Raw genomic sequence first — 24,406 nt, forward strand, 5'->3', positions numbered from 1 at the left:
CTTTTGCTTTTTAACATCATATTCCAATATTTTCTTTCCTTTATAGTTGTTACACCATAGTCTTATGTGATCTTGTCTGATTCCTTGGTCCTTGAACTCTTTCTTTCTGCTTGCTCATGATGTTTTTTTCTTTGGTATTGAAGCTCTGAATTTTGGCAATGACAATCTTGCCTACTTTCAGTTTGGAGTTTCTTTCAGGAGGTAATGGGAGGATTCTTTTATTCACTTTGCCCTTTGTTTCTATTAGATCAGGGCAGTTTTCTTTTGTTATTTCTTGAAATGTGGAATTCAGGTTTTTTGTTTGATCATAACTTTCAGGAATTATGAGTCTTAAATTATCATCTCTTGACCTGTTCACTTGCTTTTGAGAGTAAATATCTGATATTTCCTTCTATTTTTTTAGTCTTTTGACTTTGTTTTGAAATTTTTGACTCATGGAGTCACTGAGTTCTAATTGTTCTACTCTACTTTTCAAGGAGTCCACCACTTGGGAAAGGTTTTCTGCTTTCTTTTCCAAACTATTTATTCTCCTAATTTTTTCTTCAGATCTCTTATTTCACATTTAATTTCATTCTTTTATCTCTTTAATTTCTTATAGCTCTTGTGAATTAAGTAGTTTATTTTTGCTTCTCTTACATTTTATTTATTGTTGCTCTGTCCATTGTCTTCTTCAGATATTTTCTGGGGTTCGTATTAAGCGATGGGTTCCCCTGACCTTTTATGTAGCTAGTTTAGTCAGAAATGTGAGATACATGTGAGGCCTTGGTCACCCAACTGTTCTACCAGACTGGCAGGGGAGGGGAGGGTGAGGAATTGAAGAAGAAGAAGGCCCACTGGGCCTTGGTCATTATTCTTCCCCTCTAGGATGAGTGGGGGTCAAGGAGCATAGGAGGGTGCACTGAATCTGGGTCATCGTATTGTGTTCCCTGCTTCTTTAAGCCAGGTGAGAGGAGGACAGTGGGAGGAAGAGCATGCACTGGTCTTGGGGGTCAGCCTTTCAGGCTCAGTCTGGGACATGGATAAGGAGAAGATCCTTTGGGTCTGTCACCCCCATCCTTGAGTCATTCTTATTTAATTTTTCTCGAGTCCTTCCATATATCTCCAAATTCAGTATCAGACTTTCTTCACAATTTCAACATCCTCCTAGTTACCTTCATGATTTCCTTATCCTTATCCTTACTTCTATTCCAGCCTGTTCTGCCATGCAAACTTCTTTGTAAGCTCTAGGTAGAATACTTCTTACATCTTGTAGTTACTACATAGTGTATTTTGATTATTTGTGTTACTGTTTTAGCATGCACACTGTAGGTGTGAGAAGATTGTATCAATTTACCAAGTACACAAGAAATGCATAAAAACATCGTCAAGGACATACGTGAATGGAAAAGGGAATGGGCTAGTGATGCAGCAAGAACGAGGGATCCCCTAAGACAACCTGAGTCTTGTACTGATATCCACAAAATGTCAAAAGAACCATAGAAGTCTTCTACTATCTTGGGTAAATCCTCAGTGGAGGATTTATGGGAAGGCTTGGACAAGAGTTGAGAGGATGACGAGGTGGAGATGTTATGACCTGACAGGTGTAGCCCATCCTGATTAGATCATGGATCTGTTGGAAGTGTCACCACTCCAGATTGTAAGTTTATTAAAGGCAGGGACTGTGCTGTTTTATCTTTTTCTTTATTCCTGTCTTTGAACTTCCATTTAAAAGCTTCTGTGACTACTTATATTTACCAAGTAATACAGAAGATACATTAAATAAGAGAATATTCATTATCAAGGAACTTATAACTTAGTAGGGAGATGTAAGTCATAAAAACAAATAAATATAGGCACAGTGCCTGGCAAAGAATTGGTGGTTAATAGATCTTTGTTGACTGATAAGGGGAGGAAAGATAAGGAAAAGGTAACTGGAAGGGATAAGCACGTAGCACCTACTATGTACCAGGCACCTGCTAAGAGCTTTACAAAGATTATCTCATTTGGTGCTAACAACAACCCTGTCACTATGCTCATTTAACAAATGAAGAAACTGAGGCAGATAGAGGTTAAATGACTTGCCCAGGGCCACACAGCTGGGAAGTGTCTGAGACTGAATTAAAGACCTGAAAAGTCTTATAAGATAAATGAAGAAGTTATTCTGAATTATGGTTATCTAGGAAGGCTTCTTGGAAAAGGATCTCTTCTAGGCCTCATCTCAAGAAGCTTTGGGAAAGTCATTTCTAAGACTGAGAATACCCTGTGTTCCTTAGGGAGAAGCATTCATTTATCTAAAAAGAGTTCTATGGAACTGGAGAATTCTTTTGGTACTTTGCTAAACATTGCTTGCCCAAGTAGATTAAAGGTAACTAGCCCTTCCAAAGTCTCTAGCTCATTTCCAGGACTCAACTTAGGTAAGAGGTTTTGATTCATAGAAAGGAAAATGGTTTACAAATGATTGTGTAAATCTGCATGCATGCTATAAAATATGTTCTATCCCATGAATAAGAGGGCACTGCACTGTCATGTCAGAGCACCATACCCAAGGCACTTTACGTCCTCAGCTGGAAAATGAGGATGACAATATTTGACTGCCTTACATGAGGTTCAAATGCGATAATATTTGTAAAACACTTTGCAAAATGTAGGCGCTATTATCTCTGTTGGCTCTTTTTACTATTATATGTTACAAGGATCTATACAGAATATATTTATGTTAAAATAATCTGTAAAGTGAATTAAGCTGTATAAACGGTCATTTTCTGATCCTGTCATTCCTCTTTCAATGACAATCTCATGTTTGTTTTGTAATTTTAAATTCCTTTTGAAAAAAGGTGATACTGAACTAAAGGGACAGATACTAAGAACATTCTCCCGGCTGTCTTCCCCTTGTGAACTGGTAATGCTGTTGGCACAGATTCACCAAGTTGCTTTTGTACTCTCAAGTGATTTCAGGCAGCGTTAAGGCAACACTCCTTGGTTCACCTAAGGGATGTGGGAGTCCCTGCTGGTTGATCACTTTTTCCTCAAAGGGGGATGTATTGTAACTTTAGATGTAAAGGAGGCAAAAACAGTTTCTGTCTTACAAAAAACAAGAAGCTATGGTTTCTAGAACCACAAGTCTTTCACTCCCCACCATTATTAGAAATTACCTTTCCCCTTTGGGAGCTCAGCCCCTTTTAAAAAGGCATTTGTTGAGTACTACTGTGTATTAGGGTTATTTGTGGTATATTCCTCTTTCAGACTATAAACTCCATCAACAAGAGCCAGGAATACATAATCTGCCTCTTAGTATATCTCCGGGTTCTAAACTTGAGGTTCTGCCCATGAATGAGGTGCAGTGTGGCATGGTGCAAAGAGCTCTGGGTATCTAGCTAGCGTCAGAAAGCCTGGGTGTCCACCCTGGCTCTGATGCTTAGGGTCTGGGCTACCAAAGGAGAGATCCTGCACCTCTCTGTTTCCTCATTGATAAAATGGGGACCTTGGTCCTTCTCTTCCTATTTCACTGGGTGGTTGTGAGGACACTGTTTTGTAAACTATAAACATATTATGGACATAATCGGGAGCTATAGTCATTAAATGACGATGTGTCTAATTGAAAAGGGAAGGCCATGTGCTGATTTTAATATTATATTAAAAAAGCTTATTAAATCATCAAGGGACATTAGGTTCTCATGTTCCTTACTAAGTGGAAGTAAGAAAATCCCAATTCTTTCTGTGATCAAGTTCTTCCTGTTCTTAGATCAAGGTAAGAAACAACAGCAGGTATAGTAAGAGAGAATATAAAATATTCTGTTAAAATACAAGGCCCTAAGTCTCTCTGAGTGATTCAGAAACCTCTGGAGTTAGAAATGCTCTGTGTTAACCAATGAAAAAGCACCCTGGTCCAGTTTGTAAAGGATTTACTCATTCAGAAAATCTTTATTGATACTTCCAAGGCTGGCTACAAGCTTAGTGCTTTTAATGTTGGAGCAATGCAGAGATACCTAACAACTAGTACCCCCGAGAACTGTGTAGGGTATTGAGGCTGATGGGACATGTACACCGACACATAGAACCAGAAGGGACTCTAGTATGGCCACTTTAAAGATCATGAGCAAAGGTGAAGAAAGAGCCTTTCTGACTTCAGGGGTCAGGGAGAGAACCATGGGAACATTTGACCTGAGCCTTCCTTGAATGAGGGTCACATGTCAACAGGTGGAGATAGAATGAGTGTATGTGTGTCTGGGATAAAGAATAGAGTGAGTAAATCCATGGAGTCAGATTGTGAAGAGTTTTGAATACAAGCATGGGGTGATTTATTCTTCATAAGAAAAGCTGTGTAAGGGGACCATTGAAAGGTTTTACATAGTGTATTAGGAAGCGTAATCTGGCAGAGTGTGCAGACTTTGAGACCTCTGGGGGAAGTGGTTGAAGGGGGCCAGACAAGATCTGGGAGTTAACCTAAAATTGTGGTTATGGGAATGGTAAGAATGGGACATATTTGAAAGAGTTAAACCATGTCTTGGCTCTTGGATCCTGCTATAGAATGTTCCCTAGAAATAAAGAATATCTTACTATTCTGTTAGGAGGTAGCTTTCTCCAGTATTTCCTGAGATGTTTGGAAATTGAATATGAAAGTCTTGGACTTCCCCTTTTTTGGACTACTTTATAAGACAGACAAGTGGAAAAATTTCATGTTTAATTGTGCTGCTTGATGGCTGTTCATCATCTGGCAGCTGGCACAAGGAAAACCATTAGAAATCTTAGGGAGTCTTCAGTCCCACTTCCCTTCCTTTCCCTCCCGTTTCCTTACTGCACATGGAAAGGGTTTGCCGGCATTGTCATCTGAAATGAACAGGGTATCAGACTACACATGTGGGGTTATGTGTATCCACCATTCTTCCTCCATCATGGCAGAATAAAAGGGCTTGTGAGTCCATCTATTCCAACCTTTTCTTCACAAGGAATTGTACATAGATTTCTTTGTCCTCAGTGGAATTTGGAAGCATTTTGAAGCTGTGTTGGAAGGTTTCACCTCTAAATTTGATCTCTTATATTTGGTGATTATAAAGTCATCTTTTCAACTTTCCTGATGAATTTCCCTCTGTGCTATACTAAGATATCAGCTGTCTGCAATAAATTAGTTATCTGTCTTTGCCATGATTTATAGCTGACAAAATGACTGTTTTAAAGAACCATACCTTATGGACTTAGGAAAATTGTTTTCCTTAGAGGCTACTGTCTAAGTGAGATAAAATATGTTCTCTTGGGCACAGGTACTTTCAAATTATTTGGAAATGTGGACTGACATACAGATTTCTTTATTTTTTGCAGTCCCCAAAACCCTTTTTAAAAAAATGTTTGTCTAGCAGTGCATCTATACACATGCTCTGTGTGTTTGTGTGTGTGAGGGTGTGTGCACAATGTAATTCACTTCCTTCAAGGATCCATGACTTCGTTCATGTGGGTATTACCTCCATCTGTATAGATCCTAGTACACTTTTCATGAATTCTTGTGGCAAAAAAAAGCCTGGTTGCCAATGTGTTGGTGAAGGCCTCTGTGAAATTGGACTGATCGTCAGTCTAACAAGTTAGACCAAGGCTTGTGCTCTACCAGCATAGCCTTTGGGTGCTCTTCCAGGCCATGATCAGTTTTCAGAATAAGACTTTCTGTTGGGCACTGGAAAGAATGCTTCTGTGTTGGAGTCAGAGAGCCTTGGCTTCATTCCTAATTGTGCTCTTATTACCTTTATGATCCTGGGCAAGTCCTTCAACCTCTCCGTGCCTCAGTCTTCTCACCTGTATAATGAGGCAGTAGAACTAGATGCTTTTCAAGTCGCCTTAATATCCTAGCCACCTACAGGTTTCACCTGTTGTACCTTACTTGTAGCTTCTAATATGTACGAGTGAAATCTCTGTTTATTCCTGCTCTAGTTGGGCACCGTAACACAACATCCTCAAGTGAGATATTAAATAGAAGTAGAACGTTTTAATAACTAGCATGGCTGCTTCATTCTGTCATCTTAAATGTGTTGCTATTTTGAAGCTCTAGCCTTAATGGGTTTTCACCAAGCCCCTTGAAAACCTGTCTTTGTCCAGATAGGAAGGAGGGGTGGGTGATAGTAGTGTTTAAATGCAATGTAGTTGAATAGGCCTACTAGACTTACAGTCAGGAAACACGAGTGCTTGTCCTGGCCTTGCCCCTGACCAACTTTGTGACCAGGGCTAGTCCCCACCTTTTGGAGGCCTCTCGTTTCATATTCATGAAGTGCTGTTTGGACACAGGTCAAGAGCAACTCTGTCCTGAGTACATAATGACTCAGTCTTACAGATCAAGCTTTTGCAATAGTAAGAAGTTGTCTTGAGAAGGCAATTGTAGTGAAATTTAAATGTTCTTAGTACGAAGCTTGGTGTGGTGAGCCATGAGTCAGCTCAGCTTCTGAGGCAGAAGGGATAGAGATTTATGACTAATGAATGTGAGGGAGTGCCTGTGAAGGGAAGTGCCCTAAGGAAGAGGGATCTGGATCTTTCGTTGTTACTGACGCTGCCAGTTCAAGGAGGGCAGTGGCTGAATACTCTGCCTGGCAGCACAAACATGTTTCAGCTTTTGTATATCACCCAGGGGCCTTCCTGGCCATTCTTCCCACCAGTTCAAGCTTGGAGCAAGCTTTGGTTCCTCTTTCAAGTAAAGGTCCCTAAATAAGACCTCCCTCCAAAACTAGATGTTTGATTTACCTTGAAAGTGTTGAAATAGATTATATGCCTGGCAACATAGTATAATGGAAAGGCCACTTCATTTGGAAGAATAAAAACTGGACTCTAGGCCCAGCTCTGCTAGCCACTAACTAGTTATCTAAGTATTGCTCATCTAATTTCTTTGAGATTCTTTTACTCAACTGTAAAGGGAAGTGATTTACCTGGTTCTGAGATCCTTCCAGCTCTGATATCCTGTGGTCTCAAGTTCCTTCCAGCTCTGACAATCTGACCCGATTATTTAGAATTTTGGAGGCCTTGTAGAAAGCTTGCCATCTGTCGGACCAAATGATTATCCAGTAGGAAAAATTGGGAAATACATACAATTTGTCCTTAACTTCTCATCTCCCTCTCAGAATATTCTCCAGGAATTGAGTGCTTTTACCCAGCCCTCTAGCCCTGTCACTTTGCAGATACTCTTCCTTCCCTCTTGGTTTAAATTTACTCACTTTATGTCCCATCTGACCAACAACTGTATCCACTACATGATAGCTAGCAATCTAACAAGCTATACTATATTAATGGGGAAGGACTGGACCTAGACCCATCATTGCTCTCTTCTCTCTCTTTCTCTTCTTCCAGACAAATGTGCAAAATGTGCATGTGGTTTTTTTATAAAGCTTTTTTTTTTCCTTTTTGGAGGTGGCGGGGAGACTTTGGGGAGTTTTTTTTTGTTTTTGGTTTTTTTTTCTTGAGAGGTAACTTTGTATAGTAGAAAGACCATTTTGACTTAGACTCTGAAGAGCAGAATTTGAGTGCTGACTCTGCCATCATCTTTGGGACCCTTTGCATTTCATGGAATCACAGAATTAGAGACCTGTAATATTAGGAAGGATCTTGAAGCCCATCTCGTTCAATCTTTGGTCTAAAGCATGAATCTCTTCTACAGCATAGACTGTTAGAACTGGAGGGGACCCTAGAAGGTACCTAATGCAGCTGCCTGGTTTTATAGATGAGGAGGCTGAAGTCCAAGTCACTAAGCCCAGGTACTCACACAGCTAGAAAGGGGCTCGTCAGGATTTGAGTGGAAGTCTTGTGACATCAAATCCAGTGCTCTTTCTCCTATAATACATGGTATAGCCTCACTTAATGAATTTTTGTAGACTTAAATTGATTGCCTGCTCTCTGCAAGGGGCTGAGGATGCAAAGACAGAAATGAAAAGTCTTGGATCAAAAAAGCAGTGTGATCTTAAGAAGCAGGCTCCACTAACAACTGGGAAGGTCAGGAAAGGCCTCATCTGGAGCACATGTGGCCTCTGGCTTTGCTGTGATAGAAGCTAGGGATTGGCTGAGGTAAGGGGAGGAGGGAGTTCATTCCAGATGCCAAGGATTGATAGCCTGTGCAAAGTGACCAAGGTGGCAGATGGATGCATGGGGAAAAACCTCATCTCACAAGGTTGTTATGAAGAAAATGTTTTTGGAAATAGCAAAGAAATGGAAGCTGCTATTTTTCTGTCTTTGTCAAACCACTTGAGAGTCAGGCTCAGAACTGTGGCGGGTGGATGGAAATAATAGTGGGGGATAGCTTGGGCCACGTGGGATCCTTCCCTTGAACTGGCCGTGCCTACCCAAGGCCTTTCCCCGTTGAATTGCTGGCCCAAAGACTTGGCTACTCCTAATCTGGGACAAAACTGCTAAGACTATTGGTTGGTAGGAGGGAGATTAGAGTCTCCGAATTTCTCTCCCACTTCCCTGTGTTGTCCCCTGCATAGTTTTATTGCTAAGCTAGTCAGCATCCCTAGAGCAAGGGTGATGGCCAAGCGATGGTTTCCAAAGAGAGACAGCAACAGATGTCACAGGTTCTAGGCTTCGATCTCAAGAAACTGATGAATGGCAGCTACTTTGCTGCTGAAGGTTAAAGACCTGATGTTTTCCACAGCCACCTCAAAAGTTAAATTTCTCTTTTCTAGAGCGACTAATGCCCCTGAGAATTTAGCTGAAAGTTGGATTTTCCCTGAGGTTTTTAGATATCATCTGAAACTTCCTCCATAGACAAAGGGCAAACCAAGGAGCTGATTCAGAGTGCCAAGGAAGCAGGCAAGTGGGCTTCTCTTAGGGTATTTATGGAGTGCAGATTGCTTCGTGATGGTGTAACCATCAAGAAGAGCTCACGTTTCTATAGCACTTTAACAGATTACTTAGTGCTTCTCCCGTAACGCCCCTTACAGGCTGCCCAAGTATCCTTCCCATTCTACAGATGGAGATGCAGGCTCACAGACATTGGTCTTGTAACTAACTAGTAAATGTCAGAAGTGGGTCTGGCAGCTGAGTCTTCTGTCTCCAAGACCTTTGCCCTTCCCATTGTGCCACATAGCTTCTCTGGCTCTCATGCTCAGCCTCACACGGCTGAATAAGGGAAATGAGGCCTATCCACAGATAATTGTGATCCTGGATACAAGCTGCAAAGTACCTTCTAATCCGAAGTGGCCTTGGTACTCACCGCATGGAAGCACAGATTCCCCAGAGCTGGAGCTCCCTGCACTGAGGAGCCTACTCCATTCTGATTGTTACTGAGCTCTTTCTAGTCAGTGAGCTAGTGTTATTGAGCGCCTGCTCACTACATGCCAGAACTTTGTGCTAAGCGCTGGGGATACACAGAAGGTAAGGCGGAGACAGCCCCTGCCCTCAAGGAGCTCCTGAAGGAGAGATGACAGGCCCACAGCTGTGTGCAAACAGAAGCCGTACAGGATAGATTGGGAGAAGGCAAGATGGTTACAGAAAACTGGGCAAGGCTTCCTCTAGAAGGAGCTATTTTGGCTGAGACTCCACGGATGCCAGGAAAGCAGAAATGCTCAGCCAGGAGGGCCAGTCACTGAATTGTTTAAGAGGGAAGTCAAACATAAGAAGACTAGAAAGGTAGGAGGGGGCCAGGTTATGGAGGGTTCTAAAAGCTCTCTCTGTAAAAGGGGGTTTCCTGTTTGATCCTGGAAGCAATAGGAAGCCAATGGAGTTTAATTGAGTGGGGGTGGGGTTGGAGGTATGACTCCATCAGACCTGCACTTTAGGGAGATCCATCTGACAGCTGAGTGGAGGGTGGTTTGGAGTGGGGAGAGACTTGAAGCTGGTAGGCCCACCAGCAGGCTATTATAACAGAACAGGTTTGAAGAGATGAAGGCCTGCACCAGGCTGGAGGTGGTACCAGAGGAGAGAAGGGGCCATCTGCAGCAAATGTTACAAAGGTAGAGTCCATAGGGCTTATCAGTAGATTGGATGTGGGGGTTGGGGGAGAACACGGGAGTGAAGAGTCAAGGACGGCAGTGAGTTTTTGATCCTGGGGACTGGGAAGGTGGTGGTACCCTTGGCAGGAACGAGGAGGTTAGGAAGAGCAGAGTAGGAAAAAGAGAATATGTTCAGTTTGGGACATGTTCAGTTTAAGGCATCTGAGAGATGTCCAGTTCAGGGTGTTTAGTAGGCAGTTCGAGATGCAAAACTGGAGATGATGGCTGGGCAGAAATAGATCTGGGAGTCATCTGCATCGAGATAATCATTGAAACCACGGGAGCTGAGGAGACCACCAGGTGAAATACCCAGGGCCGAGTCTTAGGGGAACTCCTACTGTTATGAGACATGATGTGAATGAAGATCCAGCGAAGGAAACAGAGGTGTGGTCAGACAGGAAGGAGGAGAACCAGAAGAGAGCAGTGTCATGAAAACCTAGAGAGAAGAAGGTGTCCAGAAAAGGGTAATTGACATTGTCAGAGCAGCAAAGAGGTCAGGAAGGATGATGACCGAGAAAAGGCCATTAGATTTGGCAATTAAGAGATCATTGGTAACTTTGGAGGGGAGCAATGGAATGATCAGGTCAGAGGGTTGTAAATAGTTAAGGAGGCAAGTAGAGGCACCTGTTGTAGACAACCTTTTGAAGGCGGTCAGAGAAAGGGAAAAGAAATTCCATGGAGCTGAAAACTCTCCCTGAAGCTTTAACCCTGTTGCTTCTGGTACTGCCCCGGGGATCAGAGCAAAATAAATGTTTCCTCCTTCACATGATAATCCTTTAAATGTCTTAAGATAGCTATTTCAATCTTTTCTCCCCACTCCCCTCCCCTCCAAAAAGTCCTTTCCTGTCTAACCTAAACATCTTCCCCACTTCACCTGATCCCCATATGTAATGGTTTCAGTTCCCCTCATCATCTCCTCAGCCTCCAGGTGGTCAGCATCCCTCCTCAATGCCGCCCAGAACTGAGCACGCAGCACTCCAGGAGTATCCAACCAGCCTAGAGTCCATGGGACTGTCCTCTCCCTCATTTGAACACTAGACTATTAATGTGGCATAAGGACTCATTAGTTTTTCTAACTGTTCAGATGCGTCTACTAAAAGGAAGTCAGGTTAAGACTAAAGATCCTTGGCTTCCAGGCATTACTTCCAGCACCCACACAAGTACTGCTTTTTTCACCCTGTACAGAGCTGGAGCCGGCAGGGCTTTGTTGGCAGCTGTTATAAGGTGTTGTAGCTTGGCCATTAATGTCACTCATGAAGGGCTAAAATGTAGATTTCATTTCTACACCAAAAGACCAGTTGGGTAGAAACAGACTGAAGGTCCCATGACACCTTTTTCCTTCTCCTCTGCTTTTCCTCGATTAAGACTTAATTTGTTAGCTTTTGTATTTAGCAGATTGTAAAGCAGAGACCTGAGTCCCTTTGTAATACAGCTTTATTTTGTAATTAGGCCAGCAGGGTGTTTATTTTTGGACACTTGTGCCTTGTAAGCAAATTGAGTAAATTCATACTTTAGGCAACTTGATTTAGGTATTTCTGGAACAGTTTTCAGGCAGCAAAGTAAGTTCTCTGGGACATGACTGATTTGAAGCCTGGTTTTATGAACAACACATCTGGTGAATACTTAGTTGTTAGGGTGTTTTTTCCTATGAATCTTGTAAGTTTCAGCATGTCTCCAGTATAAATTACCTAAAAGGGAGCAAAGCCATGTTTCACATGGAAACAGAATTCCTTAGATAGTCATGATTTATGGCCCAGAGCTTTCTGCAAAAACAGCTGTTGAGTCCCCTAACAAGTCTTGTCTTGCATGATTAATTCAGACTTAAGCACCATAGTGGAATTAGGTACTAAGACAAAGCAGTTGCTTCCCCTTTCCATGTGGATTTGCTTTCTGAGGATGCAAATGCTCTTATACGTGGGTCTTCTATCATAGCTGCCATTCAGAGCCAAAAAACTTTGACAGATCATTCCAGGTCCTTATATTCCATGAATGTTGATACTTTTTTGCATAGAGTTATGAGATTCATAGAATATCAGAGCTGGAAAGAAATTTAGAAGTCATCTTGGAGGCATCATGGATTTGGAGGCAGAGGATCCGAGTTACATTTTGCCATTATCCAACTTTACTACTACCTATGTGACTTTGGACATGCCACTTAAACCTTTCTGGGGCCTCAGGTTCCTCACTTGTACATGATCTAAGATCTCTTCTAGCTCTAAGTCAAGGAAAGGTGCCTTCATTTTACCGTGCGGTTTAATGGGAGCCTGAGACATCCACACAGAACAGCCCCGCAGTCCAGAGCAGCATATTGTAAATGCCACTGAATAGCAGAGACGGATGTGCTGTGATGCCGAAGAAGAAATGTTAGTCTGGAGTAGTCAGGGAAGCTGGGCTTTACATGGAATAGATGCTCAGGCACTCCATGAACATTCATATTGCATGGAGGTCAGATTTTAGCTGGGCCTTGAAAGATGGATACAGACAAGCAAATAGTGGCATGGCCGGGGGCTAAGTCAGTCCGCAAATATTAAGCACTTACTGAAGACAAGAAAGAACAAAGTTGCGTTTGGGTAAAAATTAGATTGGGGCAGAGGATTTCCTTAGAGGCAGTATTGAGGAGAAGAGCCTGAGAAGGCTGGTTAGAACTAGATTGTTGGAAGGCTTCATATGCCAGGCTAAAAATACTAGGTTATTCAGGGGTGGGGAATCTATAGGACTGCACTTGAGGACCTAGAGGGCCACATGTGGCCTCAAGGCCGTAGGTTCCTTTTCACAATTATTGTTCAGCCCTGTGTCTACATCCATCTTAATTACCCTATTTATGAACCGAGCTGTTTTGCAATGCAAACTTATAGCTGCTGCTTTCCAGACTCTCTGTGAGCAGGTGGTTGTGGTACTTTTTTGTAAATGCTGCCTCTCTAGAGCTGAAGTTATCTCTGGTAACTTAGCTAGTGTGGCTTATTTAACTAGTAGAACCAAAAAGCAGAAGTGTCTGTAGCTTCCAGACCATTTACTTGGGCTCCCATAAGACTCCCACAATGTAAAAATGAGTTGTTTTTGCCAATGTTTAGAGAATACACCTAAAAGCAATGGTGGGTGGGTACCAGATATAAATAGAACAGTTTTTTTACTGTTGTTTGTTTTGTGTTGAAACCTTGAAAGTACCTGCTAGCTTCTTAGAATCATCTAGTGTGGAAACCCAAATGACTTTCCAGCGCGCCTCTGTTTCCTGGAGGGCTTGCTTCCCAGGGAAGCCCCTGCTAGAAGCTCAAGACTCATTCTGCGCATACTCTGAGGTGCACAAATCACCAGTTTTCTAAAGTTGACATGGGTGAGTCTTTGCTTCTGATAGTTCAGCTAAGGAGAATGGTCACTAGAGCCCTATTGGTTAAAGACAGTGTGTGGTGTAGTGAAGGATTCTGGGCTTGGCCCTGAACCTGAGCCTGTGTCTAGTCGAGTGACCGCGTAAAACTCATTTAAACTGCCCAGGTCTCAGCTTCTTCATCTGCAAGGGTGGGGAAAATGATATTTGCACTATTTAGCCCACAGGTTGTTGTAAAAAAAAAAAAAAAGGCCCCCAAACCTTAAAGCACACACGTGTGCGTGCGCATATATGCATAGACACACACACGCCTACTTCTGTGCTCCCATACACACATGGGGGGAGGGACAGAGGTAGGGCAGTGTGGTGTAGTGGATAGGTATCTGATTGGCCTCGAAGCCAAGAAGACCTGGGTTTGAGTCCTGCCTATGACACACGCTAACACTGTGACTGTTGGTGACTCCTTTTTCCTCTCAGTGTTCCGGGAGCTCAGACTTAAATTTCAGAGAAGGTGCCAACCTACACGGAGAGAGTTTCTTAACCTGATAATTCCTTCTTCCTGTTAAATCCCAAGACCATAGGCACAGGGTGTGGACTTGGAAAGACCTTAGAGATTATTTTACAGAAGAAGATCCTGTGGTCCAGAGAGAAGCGATCTGCTTGAGGCCACAGAGCTGAGGTTCAGGCTCCCCTCCTTTGGCTCTAAGCCCTGTGCTCTTTCCAGCACCATGTTGTGCTGTGTCAGTATCCATGTGCATATCTATAACCAGGACGTGTAGGTATGGCATATGCGTAGGACGGTGGAGAGAACTGCCCTCTGGGAGTCGCTGGGTATCCCTGGCAAGGCCTTTCCTCTCTCTTGGCTTCACTCTGCTCCTTTTTAAGATGGGGCATAAACAGCTGGCTTCTAAGGCCCCTTCCAGCTCTAACATATTTTGAGAAACTTCTACAGAAACATTGCCCATATCAGCTAAAATATTTTCACTTGCTTAAGTTAGTAAAGGAGGTGCCCACTTCAGATTTTTATACCCACATGATGTCAGTCCATAGTACTTTTTGGGTAGGGCAGTGTGATGGCATACTTCCACCTCCCATTCAAACTTAATGATGGCTAAAAATTTCACCATTAGAGCTTCATATCTTTATGTTAAGGAATGAAAATTGTATGAAAATTCTAATAATCATAAGCTATGTATACCTTCACATGAATCTTCTTGCCAGATTCTTTTGAATTTGTGATAGACAATTTAGAGCAAGTGTTGACACTACATCGATGGGCAGAAGTGTGGGACAGAGCACTAATGAGTGGGTGGGGGTGGCTGACGGAAGAAGGGAGCTGGAAGCAGAGCTGGGAAGGCTTTGCCTGGGAGTGGGGCCATAACTGGCCCACACATACGGCTTGCTTCATGCTGCTTGGTTGACTAATTTTCTGCACTTCAGTGGTGGTTTCACCATGCCTTCTTGGGAGACAAATACTGTCTTTTAAACGTTTCCTGGCAAAGGGACCAAGAATGATCACCTCAGCAGCCCACTGTCCTGTGGAAGGCAGCCCATGGTTTTAGGATGGACACTACCAGACTCTAAGATGGAGATGACATCCTTTACAGTTGTTTGTCAGGAAAACTGGTTCCACAAGAACCAGGGCAAGAAGGAAATTTGTTTGGTTCCAAGACTAACTAAACCTTTGCAAAGTGTCCAGGAAAGTAGAGGCTGTGTACCTCTGGAAGGATCGTAGCTTTCTCAGCAAAGCTCCGTGCCTCAACCCAGCCAGATGTCTAGGAGTTCTGGACAAACAGCTTGTCAGCCCAGGTGGATGGGCAATGGAGCCTTTGCTTGATTTACTGAAATTAGTCGTAAGGGTTTTCAGACTTAGTTTTAAGGATCTTCAGACTTCCTTGTTTGATTCACTTTCACCCCCAGCACTTGCATCCAACTTGGGCTATAACTATAGACATTTTAATGAAATTCCAGGAATACGTTTGAAGATTCTTGTTAACCTCTGTGATAGTCTTTAATCAGAATGGGTCCCGTTGCTCTCCACCTAAATTACCTCTTAACATTTTACCTAGAAAAACCCTGACCCTCCTTCACCAGAGGGTTAAAGCACAACCTCAGGAAGACAAGTGGCTTTTACCTGGGTGAAAAATGTCCATAATGAGCCTGAGTGGGTGGATTCACTGCCCTTTACTAATTGAAATAACTCATCTAAAACTCAGTGTGTAAATATTTCCACCTGCTAGCACAATGAAAGCCGTGGAGCTGCGGCACAATAAAGCAACAGCCATAAAAATGATAAAGCCCAACCCTCATCTCCCAGGAGACTTTTAAAATGACTGGGATCACTCGGGATTCTGCCCTGCCCTCTAGGGGCCGCCACTTCCCAGTTACACTTTGTGCTGCTGCTGTTGGAAGTTTGTTAGTCTTTTTTTTTTTTCAAAAGGTCAAATATATTTTATTTGAAATTAATAACTTGTTATGCTGTCTTTTCATAGGAAATAAAAATTGGGTTTAAAATGTAGTTTATGTAAAAATAATGGTAGATGTGCTCATAATATCAAATGTCTGCAGATTTAATTTTCTCATTCTCAGTGGCTGCCTTCAAAAACATGACGTACGTAGGATCTGTTTCCTGGGCGAATGCATGCACCTAAGATGCAAATTAATGTGCTGTTCTAGACCCATTTCAGGGTCTTTGTGTACTTCACTGAGTCAGATTATTTAGATCCTAGACTGTTAGAGGAGTGTAGATTTAGAGCTAAAACAAATCCAGCCTCCTCACTTTACTGATGAGGAAAATGAGACTGGGGCCTGGAGTGATTAGGTAATTTCCTCAAGTCACACAGGTAATGAGAGGGCCTGGATTTGAAACCAGGTCCTCTCTCTCCAAATCCAGCTTTCTTCTGTGCTGTGCCATCTGCACACCGTCAGGGCCCTTAGCTAGAAGGGCGGAGGAGTCTTGATTTCCCTTTCCCTATTCTGGTCTTAAAAGGCATTGTTTCAAACAAGGACTTAAAGCATGTAAAGGTGTTAAATTCTAACAGTGATAGGTAGGTAGATAAATCGACAACGTAACATCCAGTATTTAGCACAGGGCTTTGCTTATAGTAGACTTTTAATACATATTTATTGAACTAAATGAATATATTTGGTAACTGAATTTCCTTCTCTCTCTCCCTCTCTCTCCTTCCTTCCCTCTCTCCCCCCCCCCTTCTCTCAGTCTTTCTTTCTCTCTCTTTCATAACTATACATTCTATTCTAAAGAGCATCCTTTATGCTATTAAACCCTGGTCCTTCTTCCTCTTCTCTGCCATGCAGACTCCTCTCTTCTAACTAGACTGGTCTCCATTCTGTTGCCCTCAGTGGACTCTGGGTAGCCCTGCCTCAGCCTTTGATAGTGTTTTTCCCTTTTCCTAGTTTGTCCTTCCCCCTCTCTTTCCCACCTTTCCTAAATCCCACCCGTCTTTTACATGTGAGCTCAGGGACACCCTCTCCTTGCTGCTCTTGACCTCATTACACATTGCGTTCTTGTCCTTCCAAACTAATTTCTACAGTATTTGTTGTCCTTACCATTACATTTATCGCGCAATCATGCACTTCCTTGACTGCTTATTTAAGGCATTGCATTCATATCTCTATCAGATCCTGACAAGTTTGTAAATCCCTTGAGGGCAGGACCTGTAATGTACATTATTTTTGTGTCCCACACAGTATTACACAAGGTAAACATTTGTTGAATTGAAATCTTTGTTATACAAAAGAATTGGAATGTTGGATGGGTGGCATGGCCTACCCTTAAGGAGCCTTACCATTTAAGAAATAAGTAGAGGCAAGTATCTTATTTTGCACTTATGGTTTTTTATTATTAATTTTTAAAACTGACTTAAATGAGGTTTTCTGCTACAGTCATAAATACCAGCATAAACATTATTTACCCTGGTTCTATCAACCTTAGGAGATTGTCTCAAGGAATTTTTATAATCTTTTAGGTGGCTTTCTTTATTGACATGAACCAGTAGGTCATGACATATTGGTGGATCTCAAAGCCTTACCTGGTAGTCCTACAAAGTGTTGACATTTCTACAGCCCCTTCCTCAAGGTCCATGGGGAGTCCTACTATAGAGGTACCTTCCCAACTTATACTCTCGCAGCAACTCCTATCTTTTCCCTCAACCCATCCCCTTCTATGATCATAAGACTTTGAGGGAAAACAGAAGCAGCCCTCGTAGAGTAGTGAAAAGAGACTCGGATTTGGAGTCGGGGCTTAGGTTCGAATCCTGGCTCTGCACTTTAAAATCCATATGTCCTGAACAAGACCCTTAATCTCTTTTAGGGTCATAGGATTTAGAAGAGGCCTTGGAGAAGCCCCAAAAAATTAATTAAGTGACTTGTCTAAGACCCAGAAGCTCTTAGATAAAGGAGCTGGAATTTGAACCCAGCAATTCTGATTCTAAACCTGGGATACCACTAGGCCTTAGTTTACTTTTCCCTAAAGTGAACTATAAGATTAAGTGAGCTCTAAGCTTCTTCCGGTTCTAAAGACCAAAATCCTTCCACAGAAAATGGCTGAGACCCATCTTTTAAAGATGTGATTGTGGACTGAGGTCCTAACCACTGCCCAAGTTCAGTGCCCGACTCACTCCAGCAGGAGCCCGTAGAGTTTCCCAAGAGCCCAGCGTATACACCACAGCAAAAGCCCCATCTCTCTCACCTGTTTTTTCTTCTCTTAGGTTGGAACAAGATATTAAAAAGTTAAAGGCTGACCTGCAGGCCAGCAGGCAGGTGGAACAGGAGCTCCGCAGTCAGATCAGCTCCCTGACGAGCACAGAGCGAGGGATTCGCTCGGAAATCGGCCAGCTCCGACAAGAGAATGAACTGCTCCAGAACAAGTAGGCTCTCACTGCAGACTAGCGCCAGGCCTGGCCAAACGCACTTGTCCTCCAAGGCCGGCAGCCAAGATGTTTGTGGTCCAAGGAACCAAGTGGAGGAAAGATAGAGTCATTAGTAAAGTGTTTTCTTTAAAAGGTTTTGGGTATTTCTTTCATTCATTTTAATACTGATGGAGATTGTCGCATGTATAACATGTGTAGAATCTGCCAATTTTTTCCCCCAAAGCCAAACAAATTCTTTTCTTAAGACATTTTATTTTGCCCATAATGTCATGTGTGATTTGTGGGGTTATTTTACCTTGGTTGAAAATAAGTTGAGCTAATAGTTCTGAAAGTGATCATACCCTTTGATCTACCAATTGCATCAAGATGACTGAAAAATGTTATTAAAAATAGAAAAATAACCCCTCTCTATAAATGTATGTGCAACATCTTTATTTGTAATAGCAAAAAGTTTGAAACGATCTATCCAACATTTGGGGAATGGCTAGACAAATTATGTTATAGCAATGTCAAGAAATATTTTGGGGGCTTTTAAAAATAACAAACATTAGAAATGTAAATGGATCTTAAAAGATATAGATGAAGTGATTCAAGGTAGAAAAAACAAGCAGGATTAGAACAGCCTGTGATCCTGTCAGACAAGAATAAAACTCAGTAAGTGCAGACAGAAGGGGTTAGAAAGGGCTACGAAGCAGTTGTTCGGCTTCACATTCTTTTCCTGTAAACGAAGTATGGCTCAAGTTGTCTAGTTTAGAAAGGAAGGAAGGAAGAAGAGGTTGAGCTTTTGAACTTTTGAATTACAACTGTCAAGAAATCACCCTAGTTACTGTCAACCTTGAAAATCCTATTTGGCATTTATCTTACTTTCTTTTGTAGAACTCATTTGACTGCTGATTTTCCATTTCTAGAACTCAGAAAAAATGACAAACTTTTCACTGGTTTCACTTATCGAGATGAGCAGTAATGGATGAATCTTTTTAAGGCCTGAGTAATTTTTTTCCAGAACCCTAAGTTTCATTTTGGTCAATTTGGTTTTTAAAAATCTCTAGCTGGAGGGCAATTTTTACACTTAAGAGGATCCATGGTCTTCTCCCACAGAAAGAATTTATGCAATTTGTAAACCATTTGAAAACATGGAACTTTAGAAATTGGGAGTGGTGGTGAAGTGTTAGGCATCAGCATGACCACATGTTAGGCTTTTAGGTGGCCTTCATCACAGCAGCCATGTGAGCAGACTGGCCTCCTCAGCCTCCCTCTGGCTGTCTTGGTACTTTGGGTACCAAGGGGTTGGCATGAGCCAAGGCTGGAGCTTTTCATCGAAATTAGAATAACTCTGAATGAAGCACTTGCCCAAAGGGATCCACAGAGAGTCTGCAGAGTAGGCGACAGAATGTCTGTCTGGAGGAAGGTATTTGTCTCCAGCATGACCTTTTTTTTTAAAAATTAAGTTTTGTTTATGCCTTTACATATCACATAATTTCTCATCCAGTTTACCCCAGATTCTGTTTGAGGGAACATTCTGTGCAGTGCCGTGTTGAGGGTGCTCTGAAAAACTGGGATTGCTTCTGGGACTCTTCATCGGTTCCTTTCCCTGGATGCCTGTCTAGCTTTTCCCCAAATTTGTATCCTCTGTATCCCAAGGGAGTGTTTAGATTATTTCTCCACCTCTCTCATCAGTCCCAGAGCTGGTGCCTTCGTTCCTGTATCCTCTAATGCATCTCATTCAGTGAGTCTGAAACAATAATGTAGGTTCCACGGGAGCCGTGGATATTGATCTGTAAACAGCTGAGAATCCTAGTGTTCTGCAGGTCTGAAGACAGCTGCTCCTTTACTTTCACAAATTCCCATCTGTTCTTTCTCTGTATTGAATGAATGAATGAAAAAGCCTTTTTAAGTACTCACTACATGAAAAGCATTGTGCTATTATCAAAATTACTCCTGTAACCTTGGCCCTAATGCATCTCCCAACCCCTACCCTGAGTGGCCTGTTGGCTTTAACTGGAGATGTTTGATTTATGGATCTCATAAATGTATTTCATGCCCCCAAATGTTTCATGGTTATGTTAGTCCAGGAAACACAGATTGGGGTATTGATTATAGGAGCTCCCTGTTGACTTGGCCTGGATCTGATAGAGATTGTATATCTGCAGGTTTTATAGTGGGTACCTCCAATCCTAAAGCTTTCCATAAAACTCATTTCCCCACAGATTACATAACGCTGTCCAAATGAAACAAAAGGATAAGCAGACCATCAGCCAGTTGGAGAAAAAACTGAAAGCAGAGCAGGAGGCCCGAAGCTTTGTAGAAAAGCAATTAATGGAGGAGAAAAAAAGGAAGAAGTTAGAAGAAGCAACTGCTGCCCGAGCTGTTGCCTTTGCTGCTGCTACCAGGTACTCAATGCCAGCTCTGCCATCTTGGATCTGAGCCTGGCTTTCCCAAAGTGAAGATAGGACTTGTAACTTGAGGTGCTGGGAGCCTGTTGGGGGCACAGCTAGGCCTGCATAAATACCTTTGGGGTCGACTGATGGCACTAGGTGATCAGATGAACGTTAATCCTTTCATGAGTCTGTGGTTCACTAGCCTCATGAGGCTCTAAGGTGGGTTTTTTTTTTTTGACCTAGAGTTCCATCAAGGTAGGAAACCTCCAGGGTGGACGATCCACCAATGGAAACTGCTGACAACTCCTCTAACTGTGTAACCATAGAGAATTGCCACCTGGGGTCCCAAGAAGTCAAGTGACTTGCTCATGGTCATAAAACCAATATGTGTCAGCTCTATCCATTACACTATGCTGCCTCTGACACAGGAATGGTGGTGCTAATGTTTGGATCAGAGGCTTCTGGATTTAGCGCTGAAAGGGCATGTAGAGACCATCAGGTCCCACCCCTTCATTTGACAGATGAAGCTACCCCCTTCACAATACACAAGTAACTTGCCCAAAGTCCCCCAGGTGCTAATGACCCCCAGGGCCTCTGACTCCAAGTCTAGCATCCCTTCCACTGCTGCCCTGTACATGTCGATAGCAAATTTATGGTTTACAGAGTACTTTCCTCAGAAAAGCCCAGTAAAGTAAGTGGCACTTGATGCAGTATCATCCCCATTTCACACATAAAGAAACTGAACCTCCCATATCTAAAGTCACTTGCCTCACTGGGGGCACAGATATACTCAGAGCCAAGACTCAAATCTAAGTCCAGGGCCCTTTTCCTCTGTACTGTGCCATCCTCTTTGCTTCAGAATCGGTGGTCCAAGTGATGACCTTCCTGAAAGATTGTCTAAGAATTTTACTCCAGGTCTTATCCACATATATGTTAAACCTGCTTCTTAAGAATTCGATTTGAGAAGCGCCTTGTTTCATTTTAGGATCTCCCCAATTGCCCTTTTAAGTTACTCTAGGTAGAGGCCACTTTTAGACACAGCAAATGGCCGGAGGCCCTACAATAAAGTAGGCACCCAACCCACCCACGGCCTGGTCAGACTCCTCACCTGCTACTACCTTCATCTGCTTGGACATGAGTGGAGAGGGGCAGGGAAAATCGAATACAGGTCTTTATTAAGGCCAAATTAGCCAAGCAGCAAAAAAAGAGAGTTATCTATACAACAAAAACCTGACCTCTTATGTTTGAGGATCCCCTATCTGAAGTCTCACTGGTCTGCATTCCACCAAGGAGGTATGAAGATTAAAAGGCAAATTTCTTCATCTCCAGCTCACTGTACAAACTTCTCACTGAGTTTTCTGGGCCTCACTTACCCCATCTGCAAGGTGGGACTATTTATACTTGTTGACAAAATACATGAAAATCTGCAGATGTAAGTGTGAGTGTAAATTATTATTTATTCTATTTTTAATTTCTACCCTAACTTGCATCTGTGTGGTATAATTCTACGGTAATTCCTCCTTGAGTTTTGCTTTGTTTTATTAAACAAGCAATTTACTTGTCAACCTTTGGCATATTAATAGCCTTCTTTTAGGTTTTTGCATATGCATAATAATTGGTGAATAATCATTTCCCCTTCAAAAGGAGATGAATGCTTTAGAATTCCTGATCTTGTATAGCCTTTCCTTGCTACCCACAATCTGACTCTGTTTTTTCAGCTTCATCAATCCTTTGTTGTGCTTCAGGTGTTCACTCCTGTCCTACTTTTCGTGACTCTATGGACCATACTGTCCATGGGGTTTCTTGGCAAACATACTGGAGCGGTTTGCCATTTCCTTCTCCCATGGATTAAGGCAAACAGAGGTTAAGTGACTTGCCCAAGATCACAAAGCTAGTAAGTGTCTGAGGCTGGATTTGAACTCAGGTCTTCCTGACTCCAGGCCCAGCCCTCTATCCACTGAGCCATCTAGCTGCCTTAATAAAGGTACAATCGGTCCCCAGCCAGCCCCTCTAAATTCTTGGACTTTGGAGAAAATGTTCATGGTATTATAACAGGCTATCTTTGGCTGGCCTCCAAGCAGGACTGCACTGAAGCCACCACCCAAATCCCACCTATCCTTTTCTTAAGAACTCTGTTAAGAGAACCCGCTGCCCTCTTAACGTTACTTTTCAGTGTTCCTTTGACAAAGAATGGTACAATCCTTTGAGGTGTGTGACACATCTTCCTCCATAGCAATTGAAGCCTGTCTTTTTGGTCTTGTCCTTGTTGAAAAATTGCTCACCAATACATTTATGGAATATCTTTTGTAATATTCAAGATCTCCTTCTGGGTAAAAGTAGGTAGATGGAAGTCATGCCAGTTCTGAAGTCTGCCTCTTTGGCAGATGTCGGAGGGGAATGCTTAATTAATTTTATTTCTGTCCTACATCTTAGTAACTTATTTGAATTTAATAGTTCTCATTTGTTTAACGTTTTAAGATTTATTAAATGCAAGGTAGTACAAGAAATATCGCCCCCATTCTACAGAGAAAAGAGAGGAGGTGACTTGCCAGGGTCACCTAGCTGGTCGGTGAGAAGAGCTGTGATTGGAGCTTTCTTTTCACTCCCATGCTGCTATCATAATGGGGCATGGGGAATGGGCCGGCAATGGGCCATCCATCACCATAATCAGGGAGGTAGATGATCCTGCCCTCCTTGCTTCTTAAATGAAGAACCAAAGGCTCAGAAAAAGATAGATCACACAGCACCTTCTTGGAAGATTAAGCTAGGAGACTCAGGCCCTCCCACAAAGGGGCTTCTCTTGCCCTCTGTGTTCTATTGGAAAGGCCTGGTGTTCGCAGAATGTTGCATATCTGACACTCTAGGAATGATCTCTTGTGTTTAATGTCCTGGGGAGCTGGAGGGTAGAGGTCAGGGGAGGAGTAAATGGGGCTAAAAGGGCATGCCTAGCTTCGGGATGAATGGGAGCTTGGGATCCTGTGCTGGCACGCATCTAGGAATCTTTGTGAATCCTTTCCTTCCCTGCTTCTCTGTTCCAAAGGGGAGAATGCACCGAAACCTTACGGAATCGCATCCGAGAGCTTGAGACAGAATGCAAGAAGCTAACGATTGACATGAAATTGAAAGAAGACCAAATCAGAGAGTTAGAAATTAAAGTTCAGGTAAGGAGACCATCCCTTCCTTGATGGAGGCCCTCAGGAATGAAAAGCGGCAGGGGTAGGCGGGGCCCCTCCACCCAGGGGAGACATAGTGGGGGACCGACAGGTCTCTTTTTCCCCTGAGTCTGCTTCCTTGGAAAATGTTGATCAGTCAGTCTACAAACATTTATTTTGTCTGTTGCCTGCCAGACACCATAACATACTTGTGTCTGAAGGAGGAGAGCTTTCAAATGAATCTAATACCACAGTTTTTATGCCCACTACAAGGAATCTGAATCTTAGACTTTGTTGGCACCTGAAAAGGCCTTAGAGGCTCTCTAAACTAGTAGCTCATTTACACGCTAGAAAACACGTGACATCTGTCATCTCACTGGAACTGCACAATGACCCTGGAGAAGGACAAGTCCTTTTTATCCCTCTTTTGTGGATGGGGGATCTGAGGCCCACGAAGGCAAAGTGAGTTGGTCGATTCCTCGTAGAGAGTAACCATGGGAGTTGGGATCCATCCAGGCCTGACCCCAGTTCCTGGTCTTCCTGTTCCCCTGGCTCCTGAGCAGGAGGCCTTCACAGCGGCTTGTGATGTGCTCCCCCCACCCCAAGCCTGCCTCCTCCCAGGTCAGTGCAGGCTAATAGAGAGGAGCTGAGGTTCTAGCATAGGACATGCCAGGTCTGTGCACAGCCTTTGTGATGTCTATACTGGTGACACAACAGCCTCAGCTACGGGCCC

The 24,406-nt window shown here is 42.9% G+C and overlaps 1 protein-coding gene across 1 annotated transcript in view; it reads left to right on the plus strand.

The window, feature by feature from the left end:
- MACO1 (macoilin 1) overlaps positions 1–24,406 on the plus strand; it is an 84,641-nt gene that overhangs the window by 52,249 nt on the left and 7,986 nt on the right. The window contains exons 7-9 of the mRNA XM_036745466.1: positions 17,982–18,140; positions 20,351–20,533; positions 23,562–23,682. Of these exons, the coding sequence (XP_036601361.1) occupies positions 17,982–18,140; positions 20,351–20,533; positions 23,562–23,682 (463 nt within the window). The remainder of the gene's footprint in view (positions 1–17,981; positions 18,141–20,350; positions 20,534–23,561; positions 23,683–24,406) is intronic.

This window comes from Trichosurus vulpecula, chromosome 2 (assembly GCF_011100635.1).
Source record: "Trichosurus vulpecula isolate mTriVul1 chromosome 2, mTriVul1.pri, whole genome shotgun sequence".
Classification (NCBI taxonomy): domain Eukaryota; kingdom Metazoa; phylum Chordata; class Mammalia; order Diprotodontia; family Phalangeridae; genus Trichosurus; species Trichosurus vulpecula.